A 24,321-nucleotide genomic window follows, 5' to 3' on the forward strand; every position below is an offset into this window, starting at 1 on the left:
TACCTGGCGGCTTTTCACCCCAGTGAGGGAGTGGAGGAGGCTCCACAGAGGAGTGGCGCTATGTCAGATGTACAACCTTGAGTGAATAATTATTTTTCAGCAGGCCCTTTGCCAGAAGCTCCTAAAAAAGCCATAACAGACAAGATTCATATGCAAGGATATGTGGCCTATTGGTGTTGCTTCTGGAGAGGGTTTCCAGGACCTGATGATGAAACTGGAGCCACGCTACACCATCCCAGGTCGCACAACAATATCAAGTCACATAGTTAGACTGTATGATGCCACACCAGAAAACATCAGGACTGTTCCAATATGTTCCAACATCACGTTATCATATTCTAAATTCAAAGGTGTTTTTTTTAAAGGTGACAGCCCTAAAAGAGGATCCATACTGCCCTCAGCCAACACTGTCAAGTCTGTTTGTTAACTGAAGTAAGGCCGATTATGGCTCCCTACTCAACCCTGTCATCCATATGTGCTTTCTGATGCTTCAGAAACTGGAACTGCTCTGACTCTCACTGTCTGATGTCACATGAATATCTGTTATTGTTATTTTCTCCTGCAGCACTGCAGCTGGGATTAAAAAGACAACATTACCCTGAACATAACATCCACTGATGCATGGACACCGAACAACCTTTGCATGTATTTTATATTTCCTTTACACAGTATGAAGCTGAGAAGAAGGGGGATTTCTGATGGCTGACTCAAATTTGTTTGGACCTCTTGCGATTTAAGAAAAAAGCAATTTTTATCATAAGACAGAATTTATAAGATGGAAAACTAAACATGGGCAAACACCCAACTAAAGTTGCATAAACTCAAACACATGAAGGCCTCTAGAGTTCACTGAAGTAGTCAACATGTTTCCAGAAAGGTTAATGAGATCCATGGAGGATGAAACTACCTGATGAAAACATCCCACAGACTCAAACAGGGAACTTTTCAGGTATAAATACAAGCAGGCTCTGCAGCATTCAGGTCCTGATATTGAAAATATGTGATTTTTGTTTAACAGGTTGTACTTCATCACTTTACGTTTCCTCTCCTCTAATGTTCTTCATGTGAAACTCCTTAATCAAATTCAGTGGGTTTGCCTGTAATCTCACCTTCATATTTCAGAGATGAATGTTTGTTTGGTGCTTGATGGACAGAAAGATGAATGTGACATATATAACTCTAGGTGGGTTTGTAGGACTAGAGAAATACAGCTATGTTTATTTTCTCATCATTCTCACTGTTTATATTTTAATCCTCTGCTTTAATGCAACTATTGTATGGCTGATTGTGACTCACCAAAACCTGCATGAACCCATGTATATTTTCATTGCAGCACTGCTAATCAACTCTCTTCTCTTCAGCACTTCTATCTACCCAAAGCTGTTGGTTGATGTTCTGTCTGAGACACAGGTCATATCATATCCAATGTGCTACTTTCAACTGTTCCTGTTTTATTCATTGGGTTTATCAGAGTTCTTACTGCTGTCAGCCATGGCCTTTGACAGATATGTGTCCATCTGTAAACCTCTGCAGCATCCAGTTATCATGAGGAAAACTACTGTTATTGCTCTCTTAGTCCTGGCTTGGTTTCTGCCTGCTTTTCAACTTACAGTGCAAGTGACATTACTCACACAAAGAAAACTCTGCAGCTTCACTTTACAAGGGATTTTCTGCAACAACTCCATGTTAAAGCTTCACTGTGAAAGCTCACGTACATTAACAACACTTGGGTTAATCATTTTTTTAAATCTTGTAATCTGTCCTTTTCTCTTCATCATTTTCACATACACACAGATCCTCATAGTGTCCTACAGAAGCTGTGGAGAAGTCAGGAGGAAAGCTGCTCAGACGTGTTTACCACACCTGCTGGTTTTAGTTAATTTGTGCCTGTTGGTCATATATGATACACTTAAAATCAGACTGGAATCTCGCATTTCTAAAACTGCACGTTTAATAATGACCTTCCAGGTGGTTGTATATCATCCCCTTTTTAATCCGATTATATACGGAGTAAAAATGAAAGAAATTTTCAAACATCTCAAAGGGCTGTGTATGAAAGTGAAATAATTCTTTTCTGAATGTACTTGATCATTTCATTGAAAGTGTTACAGTTTTGATCTGCTCTGATAAATTAATCTTGTAAACATATGAATAACTGCTTATTGATTTATAAGGGTTTCTCCCAGTCTGAAGATGAGCCTGAGGTGGTTTCTTTCTTACTGCGAGCTGATTACTGTTTATTTTGCACAAAGTGGGTTTCCTTAAATAAATAAATAAATAAATAAATAAGGCTTTCAAGAATTCTTGTGATATGTTTTCTCATATTAAAGCCTGTCTTTTTAAATACCCTGTGGTAAAACAACTAAAGAACTTATGTGAGAGTTTACAGTGTTAAAATATATTGGTCTTATATTTTTGTGAATTTTGATGCACAAATTTGTAATTATAGTGACAACACTTTGGAAAAGCAAACCATCTTTGCCATAATAAATGTGTGGTAATTTAAATGATATAGAAATGTCAAATTCTATGATTCACATAATGGTCTCATGAAGTTCACAAAAACGGCGTATAAAGACGTTTATAAAACCTATAGGAGCAATTTAATGTCAGGATTCAAGTTCAAGTTCAAGGTGCACTTGAAAATGCTTCATTTTCAGCCAGTCCACTGTAGATTTATTAAAAAAGAAAACTTCACCAGTCCATGGAAGCAGTGTAAATATATTTCATTTGTCATGTCTTTTTAACTGTGTGTGAATATGAGCTTTATTATTCTTTCTCTCCCACACTTTGTTCTTTGTGGCTTTTCCAGTGTGTCCCCTTCCATTCTAGGGGGCGCCCTGCCCCCCTGACAGCACCTCAAGTCCCCCTTGAAGTTAAAGTTCATTTTATTTACTTGTATTTTCTATATAGTGCCAGATCACAAAAGAAGTCATTCAAGGATACCTTTCCTCCAGAGCAGGTCTCTATCTTGGCCCTTTATTAAACAACATTAATAGCCTTCAAGTTATTTCTCTTCTTTACATGAATGAATGTAATTTCTGAGTCCATGTTTTCTGCTTGTTCTTTCTGACTTTATGATCAGAGCTGAGCAAACCCACACCCTCAATGACCACAGAACCTCCTCCTCCACATGTCAGAGCTGGGGTCACACTTGTGCTGGGATGCTTTGACTCAGTTTCATGAGAATTTTGGCGCAATTTATGAAATTCTCACAAGTCTGACACATGCATATATATATAGTGGACTCAACTGCAAAATACAAAAATGATTTCGGGCGCTACTATGGCCGAGGGCGATGACGTAATCGCCGTCTCACAATTAAAACGTTAAGCAGCAACAGCTTGTAAATTTTCTTGACAACTGCTGAAGATCAGAATTAACGGTGGAATTTCAATGAAAACTGATACAAAATGTAACGTATTTTAAAAAAAAAAAAATATATATACTAATAGATAAAAAAGTTGTGTCTATAGTGACAAAATAATCTACATTTTTTGTATTATCACTTATTTTTGCATTAAGATGATGGCCTCATGTCTTGTAATCATCATAGGGAAAAAGTTACTCCGTTTTGAATCCTTAATATTTTCTTACAGATTTGGTAAAACCAACAAACAAAAAAAGCATTTTAAAAAGTTTTTATATGTTCCTGTGCTCCTCTCGTTCGTCCATCATGTTTGAGAGCAGCCATCGCGATGCATTTTGGTAAATATTGCTGGACTAGTGACCATCGGTTGTTCGCTACTTTTCACAGTGCATTATGGGAAAATGAGTGCCCTATATAGTGAATAACAATGCTCACTCAGAATTGGGACACCACTACAAAAAGGCCTATTCACTATGTAGTGCACTATATAGCGAATAGGGAGTGACTGCGGACACAGCCATGGATATAATGTAGAGCTTGGAGTGACGAAAGCAGACGGAGTTTGTTTTCTTTTGGTAGACGTAAATACGTCACGTCCGCCCCCTGTCCAATCAGAATCCTTCCTAACCCCCAGACCTTAGGCGGAATTGAATAAAGGCGATTAAATGTGTTTTCCATGTAAACCTTAATTTGGAAGTACTATGTCCATGTAAACGCGAAGGAGAATACTTTAATTCCGAATTATTTAATTCTGAATAATTAATTCTGAATTAAAAACATCATGTAACCATGGCCAATGACTCTGCAAATCCTCGCTACTGCCAGAGAGCAGTGACTATGCTGATGCTGCCATCTATTGGCAGAGAGTGGGAAAACAACCTGACCTACTTTCCACACGTGACCGGTGCCGCTAAGCCTGCACCTAATTAAGAGCTGCACAACTTACCGTTAGCAAATGAGGATATAGACACACAATAAACATTCATGCTAGCAATATTCTCACTGAACAGCAAATAACTAACTCAACAGCAGGAACTTGGGACATAGGTGCACATCCAGACCATGCAGTGAGTGTAACAAGGTACCACCATTATATGATTCACTTTAGTTTAAATGCTTAGCAAGTCCCATAAATTCTTCCCATCTTTCAGGAGTTTGACTTACTGTATAATGCACGACACCCAGCTAAGTCCACGAATACACCAGCAGAAGAGGTAGTACCCTTTGAAAGATCAGCCACTCTGATCACAGTCCTACTCCGCTGAAGGCTGCGTTGGTCCCCCTTATGGGCTTACACCTTATATGTCTGCTGTAAATCTCAGTAGAAATGTTCATGTCCGTCTAAAATGATAATTAACTTTATAATCAAATATCTGCTGATTCTGATATCATGCTAATAATACATCCCTAGTTACAGTGTAACATCAGAACTAAAGAGGAGGCTCTGATCCAGAAACTTTCAAATCTCTCAAAATCTTGGACAAGATGCTTGGCCACTGTCCGCTGCTGTAAAAAAATAAACATGACAGACACCTGGGCTAATAATACGCAGTGATCAGAAACCTGGATACTAGTATTTATCATGCCTACAAGGAGCTCAAGAATCAGGTATCTCTGTGAGCATGGAAACACCATATCACCAATCTGATCCAGGATCAGGCTCAGAACTGGGACACTCAAGTCCATGTCAAAGCACTCACAGTTTGCTTCTGCAGCTGCTGGAAGATGCACTTTTTTTTCCACTTACCAACCAGAGTGGCTGGTAAGTGAAATTTTTTACCAGCCAGGCAGATATTAAAGATAGATAGACCTTTACTGTCCCCAAAGGGGTATTTGTTCTCACAGGCACTGTCAGGTACATAAAATACACACATTATAAACAATTGGACACAGGGCAATAGTAGGGCTGGGTAATGTTAAGAACCTCACGATTTGATTCAATTTCGATTCTTTAGGTTGCAATTCGATTCAATATCGATTTGTTTCAATATTGATTTAAATGCTTCAATGTCAATTCAGTAAGAAGTAGAAATGCACAAATAATTAGAGTACCTGTTGACAATTTTAAAATACTTATTTCCATGCCCATGTGAACATATGTGGTATGTCACCTCACATTTTTGAGCAATACAACATCTGAAACTAAAAAATTGCACAATAATAACTTGTGCATATGGAGTACAAAAGTTAAAAACATGACAGTTCTGTTGAAACACTGAAAATGCAAAGTGCATGTAAACTTAAATAATATATCTTTCCTCTTGGAAATTATGATAAAAATAAAAATTTGCACAATAACTTTTTTGTGTATAATATGGAGTACAAAAGTAAAAAAAAAAACATGACAGTTCTGTATAAACACTGAAAAGGTGAAGCACATGTAAACTTAGATAATATTTTGTTCCTCTTGAAATTGGGATAAACCTCACACAACATTTTTTTAACAGTATCACATCTGAACCACTTCCCTGCATTTCTGGCTACATACAAAGTGTGCACATGTAGATTGTTGTTTAGGAAAAGCAGCTGGTCTACATGTTCAGGCTTCAAAGCATTTCTCTGGGCTGTGACAATGTCACCAGCTGTTGAGAAGATCTCAGCTGGTACACTACTTCCTGGGATACAGAGGTACCGTTTAGCTTGGCATGACAACAGGGGGTATTCCTCCTCATGTTCCCTCCACCAGTTGAGTGGATTGGTGGAGAGTGGCAGTGGTTTTACCTCTTTGTACCTCATCACCTCATCTAATGCCTTGTCATCTGTGGTTCTGGACACTGCTACTGGGGTTGTATATGTGTTCCCCAGGAGATCAGCCAGAGCTCAAGAGTCCCTTGCTTTCTTTGATTGGGGTCCAGGGTCATCAGCTGGCTCTGCCTGCTGCTCCAGCACCTCAACTGCCTCACTGTCTGCGGCATTTATTAGCCCACTCTGCTGAAAAAATAGATGAATCACATCAGTAAAGAGGAGCTTTATCATTTTTACAGTTAGTTTTAATGCATTGTGAGGGTGTATAATGGAGGTAAAATTGTTTTAATAAAATTTGCCAGTGAGTGTTCAAATAATTACAAACTGACTGCATTCCATGAGACAACACAACAAAAATATTCTGTGTGCACACAGTTTGCAACTTCATTCAAATACAGTGCAAATCTATTAGACCACCACCCAAAGTAAGGTTTCTGCCACAGCTGCCCTAAATGAACAGCATTGGTAATTACCAAAATCATTTTTTAATGTTTCTACAATTGTTAATACACCAATATGTAGAAGCTCTTTAACCCTAATGATATTTTTAATGCTAAAATATAAATATTATTGTTATCCATGAAATTTCAAATTTACTGATTCACAAAAAAACCCTGAAAAAATAGTAAAGCACATTATTATTTCTTGATGAATATGTCAAATTATAGTTATTTACTTGCATTCCTGAAAAGAAAAATGAGTTTTAGTGGTTGAATGTTATGCTTGATTCATTTCTGACTTCTCAGAGAAGCCCAGTGTGCCGGCTCAAATTTGGGTTTAAAAAGGTGAATTCAGTTTGAAATTCCTCATTCCTGTTCAAAATGGTAAAACATGGAGAGCTCACCTGTACCAGCTTCTTAAACCCTTGGTTTTCCACGACACTTTACAGTCGAAGGTTCTTGCGTATGAACATGGCCACAGACTCTGTTATCTTCTGTGCCCGGACAGATCTTGGTGGCAGTTTGCAGGCAGAGGATTTGTCGAGTCACGTCTGTTTTGAGTCAACAGGTTTAGCCACGGGTTGCTGCAAAGCATCTGCATGGTGTCGGTGTAAGTGCACAGCAAAAACTGGAGTGTTGAATTCTCAGTGTTAAACATTTCAGTGTTGATTTTAACACTCAAAGTGTTATTTTAACTCCATTCAGAGTAAATGGTCTTCAGTGTTGGAGTTATTTGACAGTGTTAAATCAACCAGTGTTATTCCAACACTGTAGAGAGTCAGTTGATCCAAGCCCCGCCTACTGCAATATCAAATCTGAAGGGCAGAGTTTTCCCATCATGCCTTAGTGCAGAGTGTTAAGCTGGTTTCAGATGTTTTTAGATGTATTTAGATGATTAGCTGTGTTTAGATGTTGCCTCTTGTACAGGGATCACTGCTGGGATTCACTTGCTCATGTTTCTTGAATTATCTTGAGTTCGTAAGTTTTTGATGCATTAAAAACTTTTGCACCATGAGTGTAGTTGTCTTCTAGGTTGGTCAAGTTTTGGCTGTGGTAACAGCATAATGTCTGCTGGGGAGTGAGAATAACTGATCAATCTGTGACAAGGTTCTCAGTGGAATCTACTGCCTAATACCCTGATCACTGTCAAACACCTCACAATGTGAGGTGGCAGTCAATATTGTCAAGTGTGTCTGATTATCATCACTTATTTAGTAGAGCTTACATGTCTTGTTTCTTGTTATTCTCAGGTTGGTAGAAGAGGGGCAGTTGCTATCCACAGTATTATACACCTGCTGAAATTAGTTGTAATACACTCCGTTGTGTAAATTTTTAACACTGACACCAGTGTCGAGTACTATCATCACTACTCAGTGTTCACCAGTGTAAATTTTTGACACCATACAGTGTTGCAGTAACACTGGTTCACTTTAAAAAAAAAAAAAGTAACACTTTGATAAGTGTTGAATTAACACTCAAAAGAGTGGACACATATACACACTTTTCTAGTGTTAGATTTAACACTCTCAGTGTTAATCTAACACTGGCGATTTTGCTGTGTAGCTCCACCGCTGTTCAGTATCCCAAATAACTGCCTTAATCTGGCACACTGTAGGAAACAATGAAATATTGTTTCCAATTATCTCTTACTTCAGGATACAACACAGAAACAAAAGCATTTACAGCCACAATTCCATGAAGGATACGCCATTGTTAATCACCCATACTTTTGGTTAATGGTGCTGTAAAAAGCATGCTTCAAACAGGATTTACTTCTGATTTGACTTTTAAATGCTCCCTCCATGGTGTGTCTGATCTCTCTTTACTTTTGTTCTTATTCAAAGCCTTGACACACTCCTGATAAAGGATTTTCCCTTTTCCACAGTCCATTGGCATCCACGCCTCACTGTTAACCTCCAGCAGAGGGCGCTGACCTTCACAGTCTGCCAGCTTTGGTCTGATGCACATCCTTGGAAAGTCATCTAAATCATCAGGTAGCAACTGCCCAACAAAACACTTTTGAAGAAGAGCTTTGTCCTCATGAGGCAGCACCTTCCGGGACTTTTCCAAGAGCAGCCCAACCGCTTGGACAGACCAGAGATGGCAAAGGTCACAATGGCAAAGGTCACAATATTGTCCAGACTTCCTCCTGCCAGTTCACACAGATGTTGGACAGTAATGACTCCATGTTTTACCAGGGTCTCAGACATCATCAGCACTTCCTCCAAACAGCTGCCCAGACCAGAGCCTTTCAGTATGGGCTCCTTCAACAGCCAGTACAGAGACGTGTTCAGGCCCAGTCCACCAGTTTCCAACAGTCACCAGATTTAACAAGACTTTTGTAAAACAGTGGCAAACACTTCAAGTTAAACACTGCACAGTTCATGGTAAAAAGAGGCTTCCCAAGACCTAAATTAGCAACTTTACCCAAAATGTGCTCTGCTACTTGTCTCCAGGATAAGCTTAGGGGTCCATAGAGGAAACTTTGTGGCGGTCTGTGGGTGTACTACTAGGGGTGAAAAGGCCCAGAGAAAGGGTGCCGCCTAGCTTGACCTTGGCCACAGATTTGTTTTAGGGGTAGAAGGAGGGTTTCCCAGCTCTACTCATGTGTGAGACACTATGAAGATTAATACATCAGCTGCTGCTGCTGCATATGCCAGCATTTCATTACAGACATAACAGATAACAGAATAAATAGTGGTATTAGAACATTTTTCAGCCAATAATCTCGTGTAGAAGTGTGTTTAACCATTTATTATGCAACATATTATGTTTAGCGTCAGGCGCCGACTTAATCACTCCTCACAGATTTTACATACAAAATTTGAGGAGTATATAACAGCTTTAACCCCCAGTCAGAGCCAGCAGGTGGATGCTGGGGTGGGGGTGGGGGTGGGTTGAAGGCGAGAGCACAGCGTTGATCCAGGCGCAGCGTTGCAGCAGAGGAAGAGAAAGGAAATCTCGCAGCTTAAATAGCCCACTAATTTAGGAGGATGTGAGTCATGTGATTTGATTAAGACGCATGTCAGGTGTGAATGATTGTGCTCGAGATTACTGGCAGAACTAACTGGCAGGCTTCATTAGATTTTAATTATTTTCAAAAGTTAAACAATCTTTGTTTTTTAGCTCTTAGCCATATCTATGTGCTTCTTCTCTCTCTTTAAATCATTGTGAAGTGAACATTTATGTGATTTGTCTGTTGAAATCAACATTTTCAGACCTAATTACTGGAACAAAAATGAAGACGATACAACAGGAGAGGGAAGGTGTGTTGCTGCTGCAGCCTTTCTTCCAGCCTTGTCTTAATCCATCATTTGGATGTCTATCGCTGGACCAACCGAGGATGTGAGTTTATCCTTCACCATTGCTTTGACCTTACTTTGTTCATGCAAACACAAACATTCAAATGAGTGAGACACTGTGGACACAACCCACATCTGTAGATGTCTTTGTACAGAGCTGTGATGATTCATTCAGATCAGTGGAAAACATGTTTGGCTCCCCAATCAGAAGGTTAAGAGGAACTATCACCACTGTTGACTGGAAATGATCTGATTGGATAAACAGGTTAGAATTGTGTGCTGCTGTTGTTCTGACTTTTCTCCAAGGCCTAGAGAGGGACAAATATTTCAATTTGATGATAAGGGTTGATAGATGAAGGGATGATGATAAGGGTTGAGGGATGAAGGATTATTGATAAGGTTTACTGTTGGAGCCGCTCTTAGGTCTGCGGGCAGGGCATTCCATTTACTCGGGGCACAGAAGCCAAAAGCAGCCTCTCCTGCAGAAGTCAGAAGACCGCTGCTTGTAGACCTGAGAGTTCTGGCTGGAGCATAGCTTATTAGCTTATCTTTAATGTACTGAGGCACCAGGACATTCAGTGCTTTGTGAACCAGCAACAAAATCTTAAAATTGATCCTAGGTTGAACCGGGAGCCAGTGGAGAGATGTGAGGACTGGCGTGATATGTTCAAATGTTTTGGTTCTGGTAAGAAGTCTTGAGGCAGTATTTATCTCTGAACAGATGATTTAGGAAGGCCGGTGAATAAACCATTGCAGTAGTCTAACCCCCCTGTAATAAATGCATGTACTCATTTTTCTGCGTTGGGTGTTGGCAGAAGGTTCCTTATTACCTCCGCCAAGGAGGTTATGTTATCAGCAGGGTTAGTTTGTTAGTTTGTTAGCAACATAACTCATAAAGGTATGGACAGATTTTGATGACATTTTCAGGAAATGTCAAAAATGGCATATGGAAGAACTGATTAGATTTTGGGAGTGACCTGGATCACCGTCCAGGGTCCAGGAATTTTTTAAAGGATTCTTCACTGCTGGGGGGGACTGAGCTGCCTTGGCGGAGGTCTGCGCTCTCCGAGTGCTTTTCTAGTTTTTCAGATGTTTTTAGATGAATGCTGATTTTGTGATCTGATTTATGTGACTTTTGAAGTTTAGATCACTGTCCATGATAACACCAAGAGTCTTTGCTTCTGTATTGCATTTTAAGGATACTGAACTGAGATGAGCAGTGATTTTATGTCTTTGAGTTTTGGAACCAAATATGAGAATTTCTGTTTTGTCTTTGTTGAATTGTAAAAAGTTTTCAGACATCCACAGGTGTATTTCATTTAAACATTGGTGGATGAGTTTATGGGATCAGGATGGTCTGAGGATAGAGAAATGTACAGTTGTGTATCGTCTGAATAATTGTGGTAGTTTATTCTGTATTGCTGAATGATATGTAGTAGTAGCATGTAAATGTTAAATTATAATGGTGTGAGAATTGATCCTTGAGGTAGTCAGCACTTAAAACCTACTGTATTTGATTTAAAATCATCTATGGACACAAAGAAATCTCTGTCTTGCAGATAGGTTTTGACCCAAAGTAGGGCTGTACCAGACAGCCCCACCCATTCCTCTAATCTGTTGATTTAAATATTGTGGTCCACTGTATCGAAGGCTGCAGAGAGGTCAAGAAGAATTAGATCAGATAGTTTGTTGGAGTCTGTGTTAAAGTGCAGGTCATTTATTACTTTGATTAAGGCTGTTTCAGTGCTATAGTAGAGAAGAAAGCCAGATTGACAAGTGTCAAAGAGGTTATTTGATGTTAAGTAGTTGATGAGCTGTAAGTAGACTGATTTTCAAGTGTTTTACTGAAGGGTCAATGGTAAGAGCTAAGGGATGATGGGATGATGATAAGGGTCGAGGGATAAAGGGTTTATGATAAGGGTTGAAGGACGTAGGGATAATGATAAAGGATTAGGGATAACGGGTAAATGGTAAGGGATAAATGATGAAGGGTTAATGGTAAGGGTTAAGTGATCATGCCCACAACTCTGACGGGCTGGCTCCATTTAACACAACTACCAGCCAATCAACTCTGAGGCCTGGGCGGCACATGTTTAACCTGCAGTTTTATGTTTGCCACATTAAGTACATTTTGTTTGTCATAAAAAATCCATCATGATTCTGTAACCCAAAGGCTCTGTGTGTCTGCTGTATGGAGGGCGCCGCTTCACAAACCCTGCGTAGCTCTGTGTTGTGTTTCTTGGTGTATTGGGTGCAGGGTGTCATTCAGAGAGAAGAGGGTCAGACAGCAGGGGTCGTAGTTGTGATGGAGATTCTGGTTTTAATTGTTGCCAACTGTTCATGCTCGTACAACCTTCAACAAGAGTGAAAAAAGAGAATACTGTTGTTTGTCTGTGATGACATACACTGTAAATCATTTCTCTTCAATGTAAATAAACTGCCTTATACTTTAAAACAGCAAATAATAGCATTACCCTTTCATTCACTGTGCAAAAATACCCAATAAGTTACACTTTCAGCAACCAACAAATAGAAAATACTAGCATGTCCTACTGCATTCACACAAAGATACCCACCCATGGCATGGAAATAAGCACAAACTATTTAAGGTGATCTAGGCTGTAATCTCAACATACAGCACTTAAAATCTGACTAAACAGTGCTTTACACTTCACAGAAACATATTTTAAAGAGATCAACTGTTTAATTGCGGTTTAACTTCTATATTTAGTTAAAATGCGGGCTGCCAGGAGCACTGCTTACCTTCAACAATGGTAAAAAAAAAAAAAAGGGAATACTTAGCCAAACATGACACCCCCTACAGAACAATTGCAACTACGGTGTCCAGGATAGGACAAACACCTAAAATTGCTTACCTTAGCAGAACACCATACAATGCTACAGCACCACCTAGTGGTGTGTTTCAATTACTGCCTAATAATTCCAAATATTGGTTTTAGGTCACACACACCTGTTGGGACTCAACAATGTTTTGGACTTACTGAACAAAGACTCTGCCTACATGGCTGCTCTGAAGCCTAAAGTCGACCTTACACCTTATGACTTTTCCTTTGATTGCAAAGTCACAGACAATTCCAAAGTTGGAGTAAAATCATGGGACTCTTGCTAAAGTTGCAGCTCACTCCCGTTGTCTCAGTTGTTAGGTGTAAGGTGGTCTTAAGACTCGATCTGAGCCGTTTTAAGGTGGTCTTTCTTTAGTCTTGGTGTTAGGATAATATCAAATGTGTTTGATATTATCGTAGGTCTGGTCGTATGCAAATTGTGTTTCTCAGTGACGTGACTGTTGTCCAAGACCAATGGGAGCCGGTGTTGTGCTTAAGCACATTCATTCACTTCATTCTTCAAAATGTGAATGTGAGGGTGGATCAGTCTGGAGCTGCTGAATGTCCGCTCAGAACTCAAGAGATTGAAAAACTTTTCTGCTCAGAGCTGCAGTCAGAGCTCTGCACCTGTGTGTTTGTCTGCCTTGTCTGTCAGTTCATTTCAGGCTGACATGACAGGAAGGGTAAACCGCCACTGGGAGTTTTCAAAGTAAAAGCTCCAGCAGTTTGTTTATGTGGTGAGACGGCTTGTTTTTTCATTTGGTACTTTTATTCTGAAGTGTTTCTGGGATAGCTGATCAGTTGTTACAGTGACATGCAAACTTGCTTCGTTGTTTAACTTTACTTTTGTTTCTGCTCGATGATAATGATTTAAAAACATCGGATTATAAGAGAAATGAACTCAGATGTGATCTCCATGTCCTTCTGCATCTTGTTCTCTACCCAAAAATTGCTGTTGTGAATTTCCACCAAATGCATGCTGGGAAATAATCACAGAAAGGAGTCATATTCTACAAAACACCTGACGTCGTAGCCCCAAACCGAGGGGCGCAGGTACTGACGAATAAAGTCCATAGATAGCTGATCATGGTGACTGTAGACATGTCGGTACACGACTATTATTGTTTGTGAAAAGAAAATATCTCACTGTTATTCTTGTTTTAACGAAGAAGTGTCGTCAAGTTCTAAATATCTTGGCACTTTAGCAGCATCCACACTAATGTCTTCTGCCATCCATTCACCGGTCTCTTCTCGCTGTGCTTACATCACAACTCTGCCGCTCCTGAAAGTACGCCCTTTGACGCTGATTGGTCCGGTCACTTTCTAACTGGGCCCAAATGGTTCAAATGGGAGCTTTGCAAGATGGATTCACCAGTGAGACACAGGAAACAGGTGAATCCTTCTGCTTTAAAGGTTAAGTGCCAGTGGCATCCAACGATAAAGGTGTGTTACCACCGCCTACTATGCTGCAGTGTGGCCAGAGTTCCCAGTTGGCTTTAGGAAAGTAAATACATGATTACATTAAACTAAATTCTGTTCATTAAACCAGATTTTTTTAGGAAGCCAAACACTGCTTTATATTCTTCTTTTCCCAGACTAAATAAATTCTTATAGGTCACATATTTTACCCTTTACAGACAAGTTTATATTGGTCTCAGAGGTCCCCAAAACATGACTGGGAAGTTTGTTACAGAAAAACACTCCAGTATTGATTTCTGCATGTCCAAAACCCCCTCTGTGTCAGCCCTGCTCAGAACCAGCTGTTTCTGTGTCTGTGGCTTTAAATGTTACTGAGCTGTCTGACTCCGCCCCTCTCAGGAAAGGATTTGGCTTATGGATGAGAGGAGGGCAGAATGTTCTTACAAGTGGGGATGGCCATCAGAACCTGGGGGCGGTGCTAACTCCCCACATGACATCATGAGGGGAAAATCTGAGAACTGCTTGTTTCAGCACACATTTTCTGAAAGTTGGAGAAAGAGAGGTGCGGGAGGGGATGGATTTTCCTGGTACTTGAGGGAATTGTGGACAGACCAGGGTCACATGTTTCTGTTAGACAAGCCTGAAAAAGTGATTTTTGCATAATATGTCCCCTTTAATAACGTACCGTTACAACTCCAAACATTTCTATGAATATATTCCATCAGCTGAGGATCTGTACCTGACAGGGGGAACATCATCAAGGTGGAATTATTAAAAAAGACTCCTCCTTATAGTCCTGTACAGGAGGTACCGGACCAGCTCTCTATCCTTCAGGTGAGACTGTCAGCTGTAATACCCTATCGGTATTAGCGACAGAGGGAACTGACAGTGTTTAAGCTGGGGGCGAGGAGACTCGCCTAACTTCCTAACTGCCCTCCTCCTGACGTCTACCCTACTTCCTCTAATGCTGCACTCAGACGAGTAGCCTTAGACTGAACACTAACATTAGACGCGTCAGTTAACGGCAGCTCTCCTCTATGAATCTTGGCTCTTGGTAATTGTGTTAGGAAATAGTTTAGAGATTTATACAAAAAATCCCAAGGGTCTCTTACTTTTATTGGCTAGGATAACCTATAGGAACCTTAGATGTAAGTTACATGTAACTTGCAGGATCAGTGGTCTCAGAGCACTTTAAAAGACGAAGTCAAATGTCCAGTCCTTGTCTTTAAGTGCAAATTAAGTATTTTATTTCAATTTAGCAGGGCAAAGCATACAACTTAAAATCATGGAATAATTGAGTAAGGTAAGACCTTATGATTAATAGAGATAATTAATGGTAATATAAAATTTGTAGTAAAAACCTTGTGCAGTTAACTTGTCCAAGTGCACAAAATGCATTACTGCTGATCAGATTAATCAATCATCCAATCAACCCATCCAGCACTCCAGATGGACAAGTGCTCGCATGGACATCAGTCACTGATTCCACCAACTATCCCTTGTGTTGGTGCCAGTTATCCATTTGTTCATGCCAGCTGCACAAGAGTTTATGCTGAGTTTTAGTCCTTTAATTTAGGAGACCGAGAGAGGGGCCTCCAGGCCGAGGCGGCCCCTCTTAACAAACTATAGGCTTTGGATAGTCCCAAGATCTTGTACAAAATCCTTAGAAATAATCCAAATTCCTTTTAGCTCCTTGTGGCTGGAGAGTAGAAGGAACTCCGTCCGAATTTGTAGTCCACAGTTGGAAAGGATGGTTATCCACCCCGATTTGCCACTCCTCAGGGAAATAATCCAACAGTGGTAAATAAAGAGTTTTTTTCTGTAAATCTCTCCAAACTCAGTCCCAAAAGCAGCAAAATAGAATAACTGTAGAGAAGCGACCCTGTACTTCTTCTTGCAGTCTGGATCTTGCTCCTAAGGTGTCCGGGGTAGAGGAACAAGATTTTGTTCTGTTCTCCTGTTTTTATACTGATGGTCTGTCTCATACAAGCATTTACATAGGAGCACATTTTCTAGCCGATCGGTTCATATTAGCGTGTTTCTTAACCAATCGATTGCTTATAGTTTAATTCTTACCCATGAATTATTCATTTCTAAAAGATTCCCTTTTGACTCTTGACTTCCCCTTTTTATACTCAAGCATCACTCTTGTCCCACAGTTAAGCACGACTCATGGCTGGTCAGCACTTCTGAACAGGACATGTTGAGACATGTCCTGGACTTTTCTTTAACTTTGTTCAATACATTTCATACAATGATTAAAACATTTCATTTCTTAATATCTATTACACTCAAAAATAGCTTGCAGCAGTTAGCTTTATGATTTTCCATCATATAGACTGTATGTTATCTTTTGCTCAGGGTAAAGGGTGTTCTCACTCTGGAGTCCTCAAACAGGGAATGATTCAACTTTACTTGACAAGAGATATGAAGTTTAAATTGCATTTGTTAAAAAGGGGTTCCACCCACGTATGTGGGAATTAAACATGGAATAACCACATTTAACCTTTAAATGTTTATCAGTCTCATAACTTCAGCTGTGAATTCTTGTTTTGGGGACAATATTCCCAAAATGATGCTTTCAGGACAAACGACTTAAGTTCTGAAGATTTATCATGAATAACAGGATTACACTTTATAAATCACATAACTAATATTGACTATAATGTATGAAAAAAACCAGGACATGACTAAATGTTACAAAAAGATATGATAACAATCTGATTTGATGAAGGGTGAGTGTGATCTGAAATCCAGGAAAATAATAAACTTTGGAATTTGTAAATAGATTTTGGAAAAGTGGTCTGACTTGATTTGTGGCTTTTAATGGAACCTGAGTGAACCACATCAGCCCGTTCAGGAGGACTTAGACCAGAATCACCTACTTTACCGTAGAGGGATGGAGTCTGGAGGTGAGCCATCTAGATGAAAGAAGGGAGTCCGTAGCTACCGCTTAGATCGGCTGACTTGAACCTTTGATCGGGTCGATGAAGGGTTGACAGATTCTGTAAAGTGGAGCGGCGCCTGGTGGATCTCTCCAGCTGTGTCACATCCCCTGGTTGATTTAGTGAAGTCTTTTTTATTTTTCCTCAGGTTTCCCAGTCTTGTCATTTCCTGTTTTATTTTGTAAACTTACCTTGTGTCTCTCTTTCAGATCACTTCTTCCTGCCCATCCCAAATTATATTTACCATGATTGATTTATAAAATCTTTTTATCTGTGTTTAATAGTCCTTAGAAGATTGTTCATGCATCAGGTTGATCCTATGGAGTCTTTATATAAAATAAGTGTGGTTAAAGTGAGCTGGATGACCTGATCCTTGGTAAAAGGGGGTGGTCTACCATCTGAGTCATTTTCTATCAGGATTAAACCTTCTGAATAACCCGGCCCTGTGACACTGAAGAGTCTGATAGGCAGTTTTCACCTGAATAAATTTGCATGTTACAAGGTTCCTATTTAACCCCAGCGTTATTCCAGCAGCTGCAGATCTTCATTCTGAGCTGAGGGAGGAAGAGAGAAGCGGCGAGGATGGAGAAGATTCTCCTGAGCATCATCTCTGCAGCAGGCAAGTCATCCTAACTCAGGGTGTTTAAAAGTGGGGCTCCTGGACCCTGGGGGGTCGCCAGGGCGCCACTAGGGCGGTTGTTTAAAGTTGGAGGGAAGAGGGGGAAAATCAAACAGAGATAAACATTTAAAATGTTATGTGTGACAACAATGGTTCAATATATACGTCAGTTATAGATGTTACTCATGGCTACATTTTTAAATGTAAATGTTATTTTTCCATGGCAGGCTTCAGTTTAAAAGAAAACATTGAATGTAATAATGCAGCGGTGTCAGTCACAGCAGGGGCCGGATTCTGAATTTAGGTCTGACCTGAGAGCCTAGCAGGGTCAACATTAAACCATGAACTGTCAACCTCATTTTTCATTGCAGGAGTTTTTCTCCCAGAAACGATGGCAGCCATACTTGATTTTCTCAGTAATGTTTGTGTCTGAATCTGATGATGGTGCTTCTCTCCTCTGCAGGACTGTGTGCCGTTCTCTGTCATGCTGAGCGTCGGTTTCATTTTGTTTATGAGAAGAAGAACATGACCGAGGCTCAGAGCTACTGCAGAGAGAAATACACAGACCTGGCCACCATAGACGACATGAACGACATGAAGATCCTGAATGACATGGCAGATTTGAGCAGAATGAACAGAGTACTGTGTTTTTTAGTTTTCATTAGTGCTGTTACTCAATTAAAAAAAAATTATCATTAACCTGATCAAAATTACATAAACATCACAACGCTTTGATTAATCATGATTAATCAGCATCTTTTCAATAATTTAAGTATATTTTTATGTTTTTAGATTTTTAAAGGTTGTTATGGTCAAGTGTTTTATTTTTATTCTTTTAATTCTGTGTACAGCACATTGAAAGTGCTGATCTGAGTCCTTATCAATACCACTATCAATACTTGTATAGTTTGGTGGAAAGACAAAATAAGGTCAAATATTTAACTACGGGTGGTCTTAGCCGAGTAATTGTCATGAGTGTGGTGAAAAAACTTAAAACGGGACCCAATAGCAGATAAAAAGACAAACTAAATTTAGTTAACAAAAATCCCAAGGAAGAAACTCCAACAAAACTTTCTTACAAAAATAACAAACCAGGTTATAAAAATCCAGAACACGAGGAAGACTTCACAGGCAGCACAGGAACATCAAACAGCAAACAATGAACTGACTAAAGACAGGGAGAAACTCAAAACCTAAATACACAGGGAGTGATTGCACCAGGAGAGACAGGTGTGGATAACCAGACTCAGGTGAAACTAGTGAGGGTAATCACAGTGGAGGGAAACTGAGGCAGGAAGAAAAACTGGCATCACACACAAGGGAAGGCAACTCCAAAATAAAACAGGAAACTTCTCAATACTCAAGAACACTGGAGCAGGAAGAGACACTAGGAAGGGAGCAAGGAAACACATACAAACACAGGGAGTTAAACTAAACAGGAAACACAGGGGAAGAAAAGCTAACTCACAAAATACCAAAAAGTGCAAACTAGGAATACAAATACAAAGTAAAACTAAAAACATGGAAAAAACAGAGAATTAACAAAGAAAAACACCAGAGAAACTCAGGAACAAGACAAATCAGAATCTGGATCATGACAGTAGTGCTTGAGTTAAAAAGCTGTGATTCAGTCTGTCACATCTATTCTGTATCCCTCAAATATAAACACATAGTCACACTGTATTTGTTAAAGGTTCTCAGGAAAAACTACATTTTTCCATTTTTATGTGACATGTGAACACATCATATCATAGAATACAGTTGTCTAATTTACAGAGGTTACGGAAAAGCAAAAAAAGGAGCACTCTCCTAACATTAAACTGAAAAGTAGGTGCAGGACCATAAAGTTTAAACAAGAAGCAGGAAAGGTCAGCACTCAAAATGTCCTTTTACCGTTTATTTAGGCTTAACAGGCCACAACGGACGCGTTTCGACACGTAGGTCAGCGTTGTAGACAAAGAGCGGAAGGGCACCTTATATACAGGAAATGACTCTAAAGGTACAGGTACATCCTTGAAAATAAGACTCTTAGTTTAAGCTGGGTAAGACACAACTGATCATTGAAACCTACCTACCTAAACCATGCCAGAGGGCTCAAGGCATGACTCTCCAGAGACAAATTTATCCTTTTAAACCTTTGAAATCCAAATGACTAATAGTAATTCCTATCTCATACAAAATACTTCAGTTTCAATAGAAACATATTAAAGCTAATAAATCAAATGGTTTAAAAGCTCCAGGAAGGAGCTAGTTATCCAAGAGAAGGATATAATTTAAGTCTTGAATAAGTAAACACTCCACCTAGTGGCCAGAAGCCTGATATGATCATTTATAAAAAGACATGTCAGGTATCCAGGTATCCATCCTAAACTGGAGAGTCATGTGCCAGACAGTCTGTTATTCAAATATTATAAATACTGTAACACTTTACAAAAACAGTGTCGCTCAGGAAGTGAGTGTCTCAAAAATACCTGTAATAAGTTACACAGGAATCTTCTATACAGAAAGTACTCTTTTAGGCATACAGTTAGGGATCTAAAGTAGACGAACGCAGAGGGTAAAAAACTTCACCAAAACAGGATAATAAACTAAAAGAAAAAAAAGAAAAAAGAAAAATATAGATAAAAAAATCAATGAATAGGGATGAAGACACTTAAAATAAGGGAAAAATACAAATAACGCGTCCAGTGTGGCCTGTTAAGCCTAAATAAACGGTAAAAGGACATTTTGAGTGCTGACCTTTCCTGCTTCTAATTTACAGAGGTTACTTGAACGCATCATGTCTTCGGCTTAAAGTTCACTAATTAACTTCAGTTTTGCCGATTCCACCGCAGATTTCTACACTGGGTTAATATTGTTAACAAACAGGACTGTCTCAAAGTTCTGGAGCACTTTTCAGCATTTATCTGAGCAGCTGAAGAAGAAAACTGTCCTGAAGCAGCTGAACAGAGTGGTATGACCATGGCTTGATCCCGTGTTGTTGTTAGTATCTTTGCTAACATTAGCAAAGATGTGCTTTGTCTGAAGGCGGTACTTCAGACTCATTGTGCTTCGCTGTAAAGACAGTTCACCACTGCAGCATGTACCCACAGTTTTAGTTTTATCTTAACAAACATTCTCCAGCTTTTTAAAAAGAAAATCACCATTAAGCAGACCTGGGTCTGTCTCCTCACTCATCACTGCTGGCTGTGTCTGACCTCTCACCTCTTCACCCCCAGGCACATAAATATCTGCGCTGGAGGACTACGTTAGTAGTCAAATTTAGTCATATGATTTAATTGTGTTATTATTTTTTTAACGTGTTAGGGTTTTCATATTAATCACAAGTGTTAACACACTAATGTTAACAGCCCTAGTTTTCATCCACTAAAACTAGTCTAAAACTATAAAAATTACTAAAATGTGACTAAAACTAAAATATTTCAATCTAAAAGCAATCACTAAATTTAAAATAGTTTCCACAATCAACACTGAGAAGTATGGCAGTTTGAAAAGTGTAGCCTGGAAATCAGACCGGTCAACATAAGCTTTATTTAAAATTAAATAAACTTTTATTGATCCCCCATTGGGGAAAAATACAACAGCTCAACAGGAGAGGGAACAGTAATCAGAAATAAACTTAAAACAAAAAGTAAGGCAATTTCTGTTTGGTACATGATTTCTTTGTTGTATCAATGCTTCGTGGTAATAAATCTTATACAGTTGGAAAGCCTGTTTATTACCCTTTTAAATGATGCCACATTTGTAAGGATCATGCATTTGTGGGATGAGCAGCAGAGCTAAGTATGTGGGTTGCGCCCATGAAAAATGTGCCAAATCTTCTCTGCCAGTGCCAAACAGCTGATTCTACCATTGACTTTTCTTTGGTGTTTGGTGGATTGGATGATTCAAGTCTGAAGAAACAAGACATATTGACAATATAACAATTTATTCATTTAACAAACAGGAGCCTCAGTAGTGTGTGGAAGAACCATACACAGCCACAACAGCCTGGCTCCTCCTCCTCATGCTGGTCACCAGCCTGGCTCCTCCTCCTCATGCTGGTCACCAGCCTGGTCACACACTGCTGTGGGATGGCATCCAATTCTTCAACCAGCATTTATCGCAAGTCAGCCAGCGTGGTTGTGTTGGTCACTCTGGCACCAACAGCACACCCAAGCTGATCCCACAAGTGTTCAATGGGGTCAAAGGTCAGGACTGCTGGCAGGACATTCCATCCTCTCCACTCCCAAATTCTGGAGGTAGTCTCTGATAAACCCCGTTCTGTGGGGGCGAGTGTTGTCATCTTGGAGGATAGAGTTCTTGCTGACAGGGTGAGAAATTAGTATTCTTGGGTGTCGTCTTCTTGGGACGCCCACTTTGGGGCCTGTCTTTGACATTCCCCGTTAAATGGAACTTGGCCTTCAGTTTGGAGATGGTACTAGGGTTCACCCCAAACAATGCTACAACTTGGTTTTGCGAAACACCAGCTTGAAGTTGCCCAGCCGACGGGCCCTATCCAGATCAGTCAAACGTGGCATGCCGATTCTTGAAGCAGACATCTACTGACCACTGGGCCCATGCTCACAGGTGCTGCCAATCCCGGGGGTACCAGAAGCTCAAAACAAGAGCCAGGAGCAAAATAAGCTGTTTAGCACTGGCAGAGAAATTTTGGCACATTTTTCATGGGCGCAACCCACATACTCAGCTCTGCTGCTCATCACACAAATGCATGATCCTTACAATTGTGGCATCATTTAAAAGGGTAATAAACAGGCTTTGCAACAGTATACGATTTATTACCACGAAGCATTGTTACAACAAAGAAATCATATACCAAACACAAATTGCCTTACTTTTTGTTTTAAGTTTATATAACTGAGAGTAACAAAAAAATCTTCAATACAAGATCACAATAAATAACAGTAATAAAACAATAACAGTATTTTTACATTTTTCCTCGCATGTTTTACCCTTTTATTGCCTTTATGAATCAATCATGGTCTATATATATATATATATTTTTTTTTTTTTACAAAAGAAATCCATGAAACTGTATTTAACCTTACCTGCTGGTATAACATTTTTAAAAATGATTTTTACAAAGTAATGTTTAAAAAATTTTATTTTCACTTATCATGAGACTACTAGTACTAGTTGCCCATCGGATTGGGTCAGTCACTTTAAAGGGGGTGAATATTTATGTTGTCACTTTTTTTAAATCACACATTTTTATTTCATTGACATTACTTTGTAGAACTCAGATTTTTTGGGTGGGTGAGCTGAAGGTCAACATTTTAGGGGTGAGCTTGGGCAACTGACCTCACAGAGAATAAAAACGGTCCATCACAAGTACCAAAGCAGCAGACGTGAATGAAGTACAGCAACAGAACAGCAGCTTCCTGTAGCGTATGTTTCATTATGCAACAGTAAGACACGCCCCTAGAGTGATGTACAACTACTCAGAACATTTTCATGGTTTGGTAGATGACTCCAGTAAAGATTCTGAGGACTTTTTCCACCACTGAAGCTGAAGAAACCATCAAATTTTGCTTTCAGCATGCCTGGATCGGTCTGTACGATGATGTGAACAGTTGGAGGTGGTCACTGACAAACACAAGTTTCTACAAACCTGGAGAAAGCGAATTCAGAAACTGGGCAACTGGACAACCTAGGAACTATGTCAGCAGACAGCACTGTGTGGTCATGGAACAAACTGGACTGTGGAATGATAAATGGTGTGAGGACCACTATAAGCCAGTCTGCAGTGACGTTACAGGTAAAACAGGAAACATTTGAGCTTCAACCAGTGAAGTTTCTTTACCTCTCAGCTTCACGTTGGTTCAGGGATCATCATTTAAAGTCGTTTATTCCAGACTGTGTTGTTTCTGCTGTGTGCTAAGCTGTAACTTTTTATGGAAATGTCTTTAATTATTTGATGTAAAACATCAAATTCAAGATTTAGGGGTGTGGTCACCATTACTTACCAGGGGATCCACTGGGGCACTGAAGGAGAGTCCACCACTGAGGACAGATGTCCTTGTTATGTTGATCTCTCTCTCTTTGGTCTATCTTCAGGGTCCAATGTGACATTTGTCCTCGCCCCCACCGCCATGTCATGGTCTGATGCTGTGATCTACTGCAGAGAACACCACACTGACCTGGCCAGTGTGAGGAACATGGAGGAGAACCAGAAGATAAAAGAGCAGGCATCAGGACTAAATGTCTGGATTGGCCTCTCCAGGGAGTCCTGGAAGTGGGTGGATGGAAGTAGATCCACATTTAGGTACTGGGGAAGTACTGAACCCAACAACTACTATGGGAATGAGATGTGTGTGGCAGCTGACTTTGGAAACTCTGGCAAATGGGGGGACTGGCCATGCCACAACAAGAGAGCATCCATCTGCTACAGCGGTAAGATCAAATTCAGTTCAGGTAGATGTAGCTAGCTGTTAGCTAGCTGTCTACATCCATTGTTGTCTGTTGGACTGTGGTTTGTTTTACAGGACATGGTGTATAAACACTCCTGTTGTCGCCACAAATCAAGAAGTTGCTCCTCTATTTCTGACGTCCATCTAACTTCCCGCCTCATGTTTACTATCGTTGCCATGGCTGGGTTTGTTCTGCTTCCTCCTTCAGTCATCTTGCTTCCTGATTGG

General features: G+C 39.9%; 1 protein-coding gene across 1 annotated transcript; it reads left to right on the forward strand.

Annotated features, from left to right (window-relative positions):
• The first annotated feature begins 1,146 nt into the window (after positions 1-1,146).
• LOC121517438 (olfactory receptor 11A1-like) lies at positions 1,147-2,067 on the forward strand. The gene has a single exon (XM_041799194.1). It carries the CDS (start codon positions 1,147-1,149, stop codon positions 2,065-2,067), a length of 921 nt encoding a protein of 306 aa, XP_041655128.1.
• The last annotated feature ends 22,254 nt before the right edge of the window (positions 2,068-24,321 follow it).

Source organism: Cheilinus undulatus, linkage group 2 (genome assembly GCF_018320785.1).
Source record: "Cheilinus undulatus linkage group 2, ASM1832078v1, whole genome shotgun sequence".
Lineage (NCBI taxonomy): Eukaryota > Metazoa > Chordata > Actinopteri > Labriformes > Labridae > Cheilinus > Cheilinus undulatus.

What these genes read in the sequence shown, in the direction of transcription:
- LOC121517438 (XM_041799194.1), top strand. Translation starts at nt 1,147, where the DNA reads ATGGACAGAAAGATGAATGTGACATATATAACTCTAGGTGGGTTTGTA.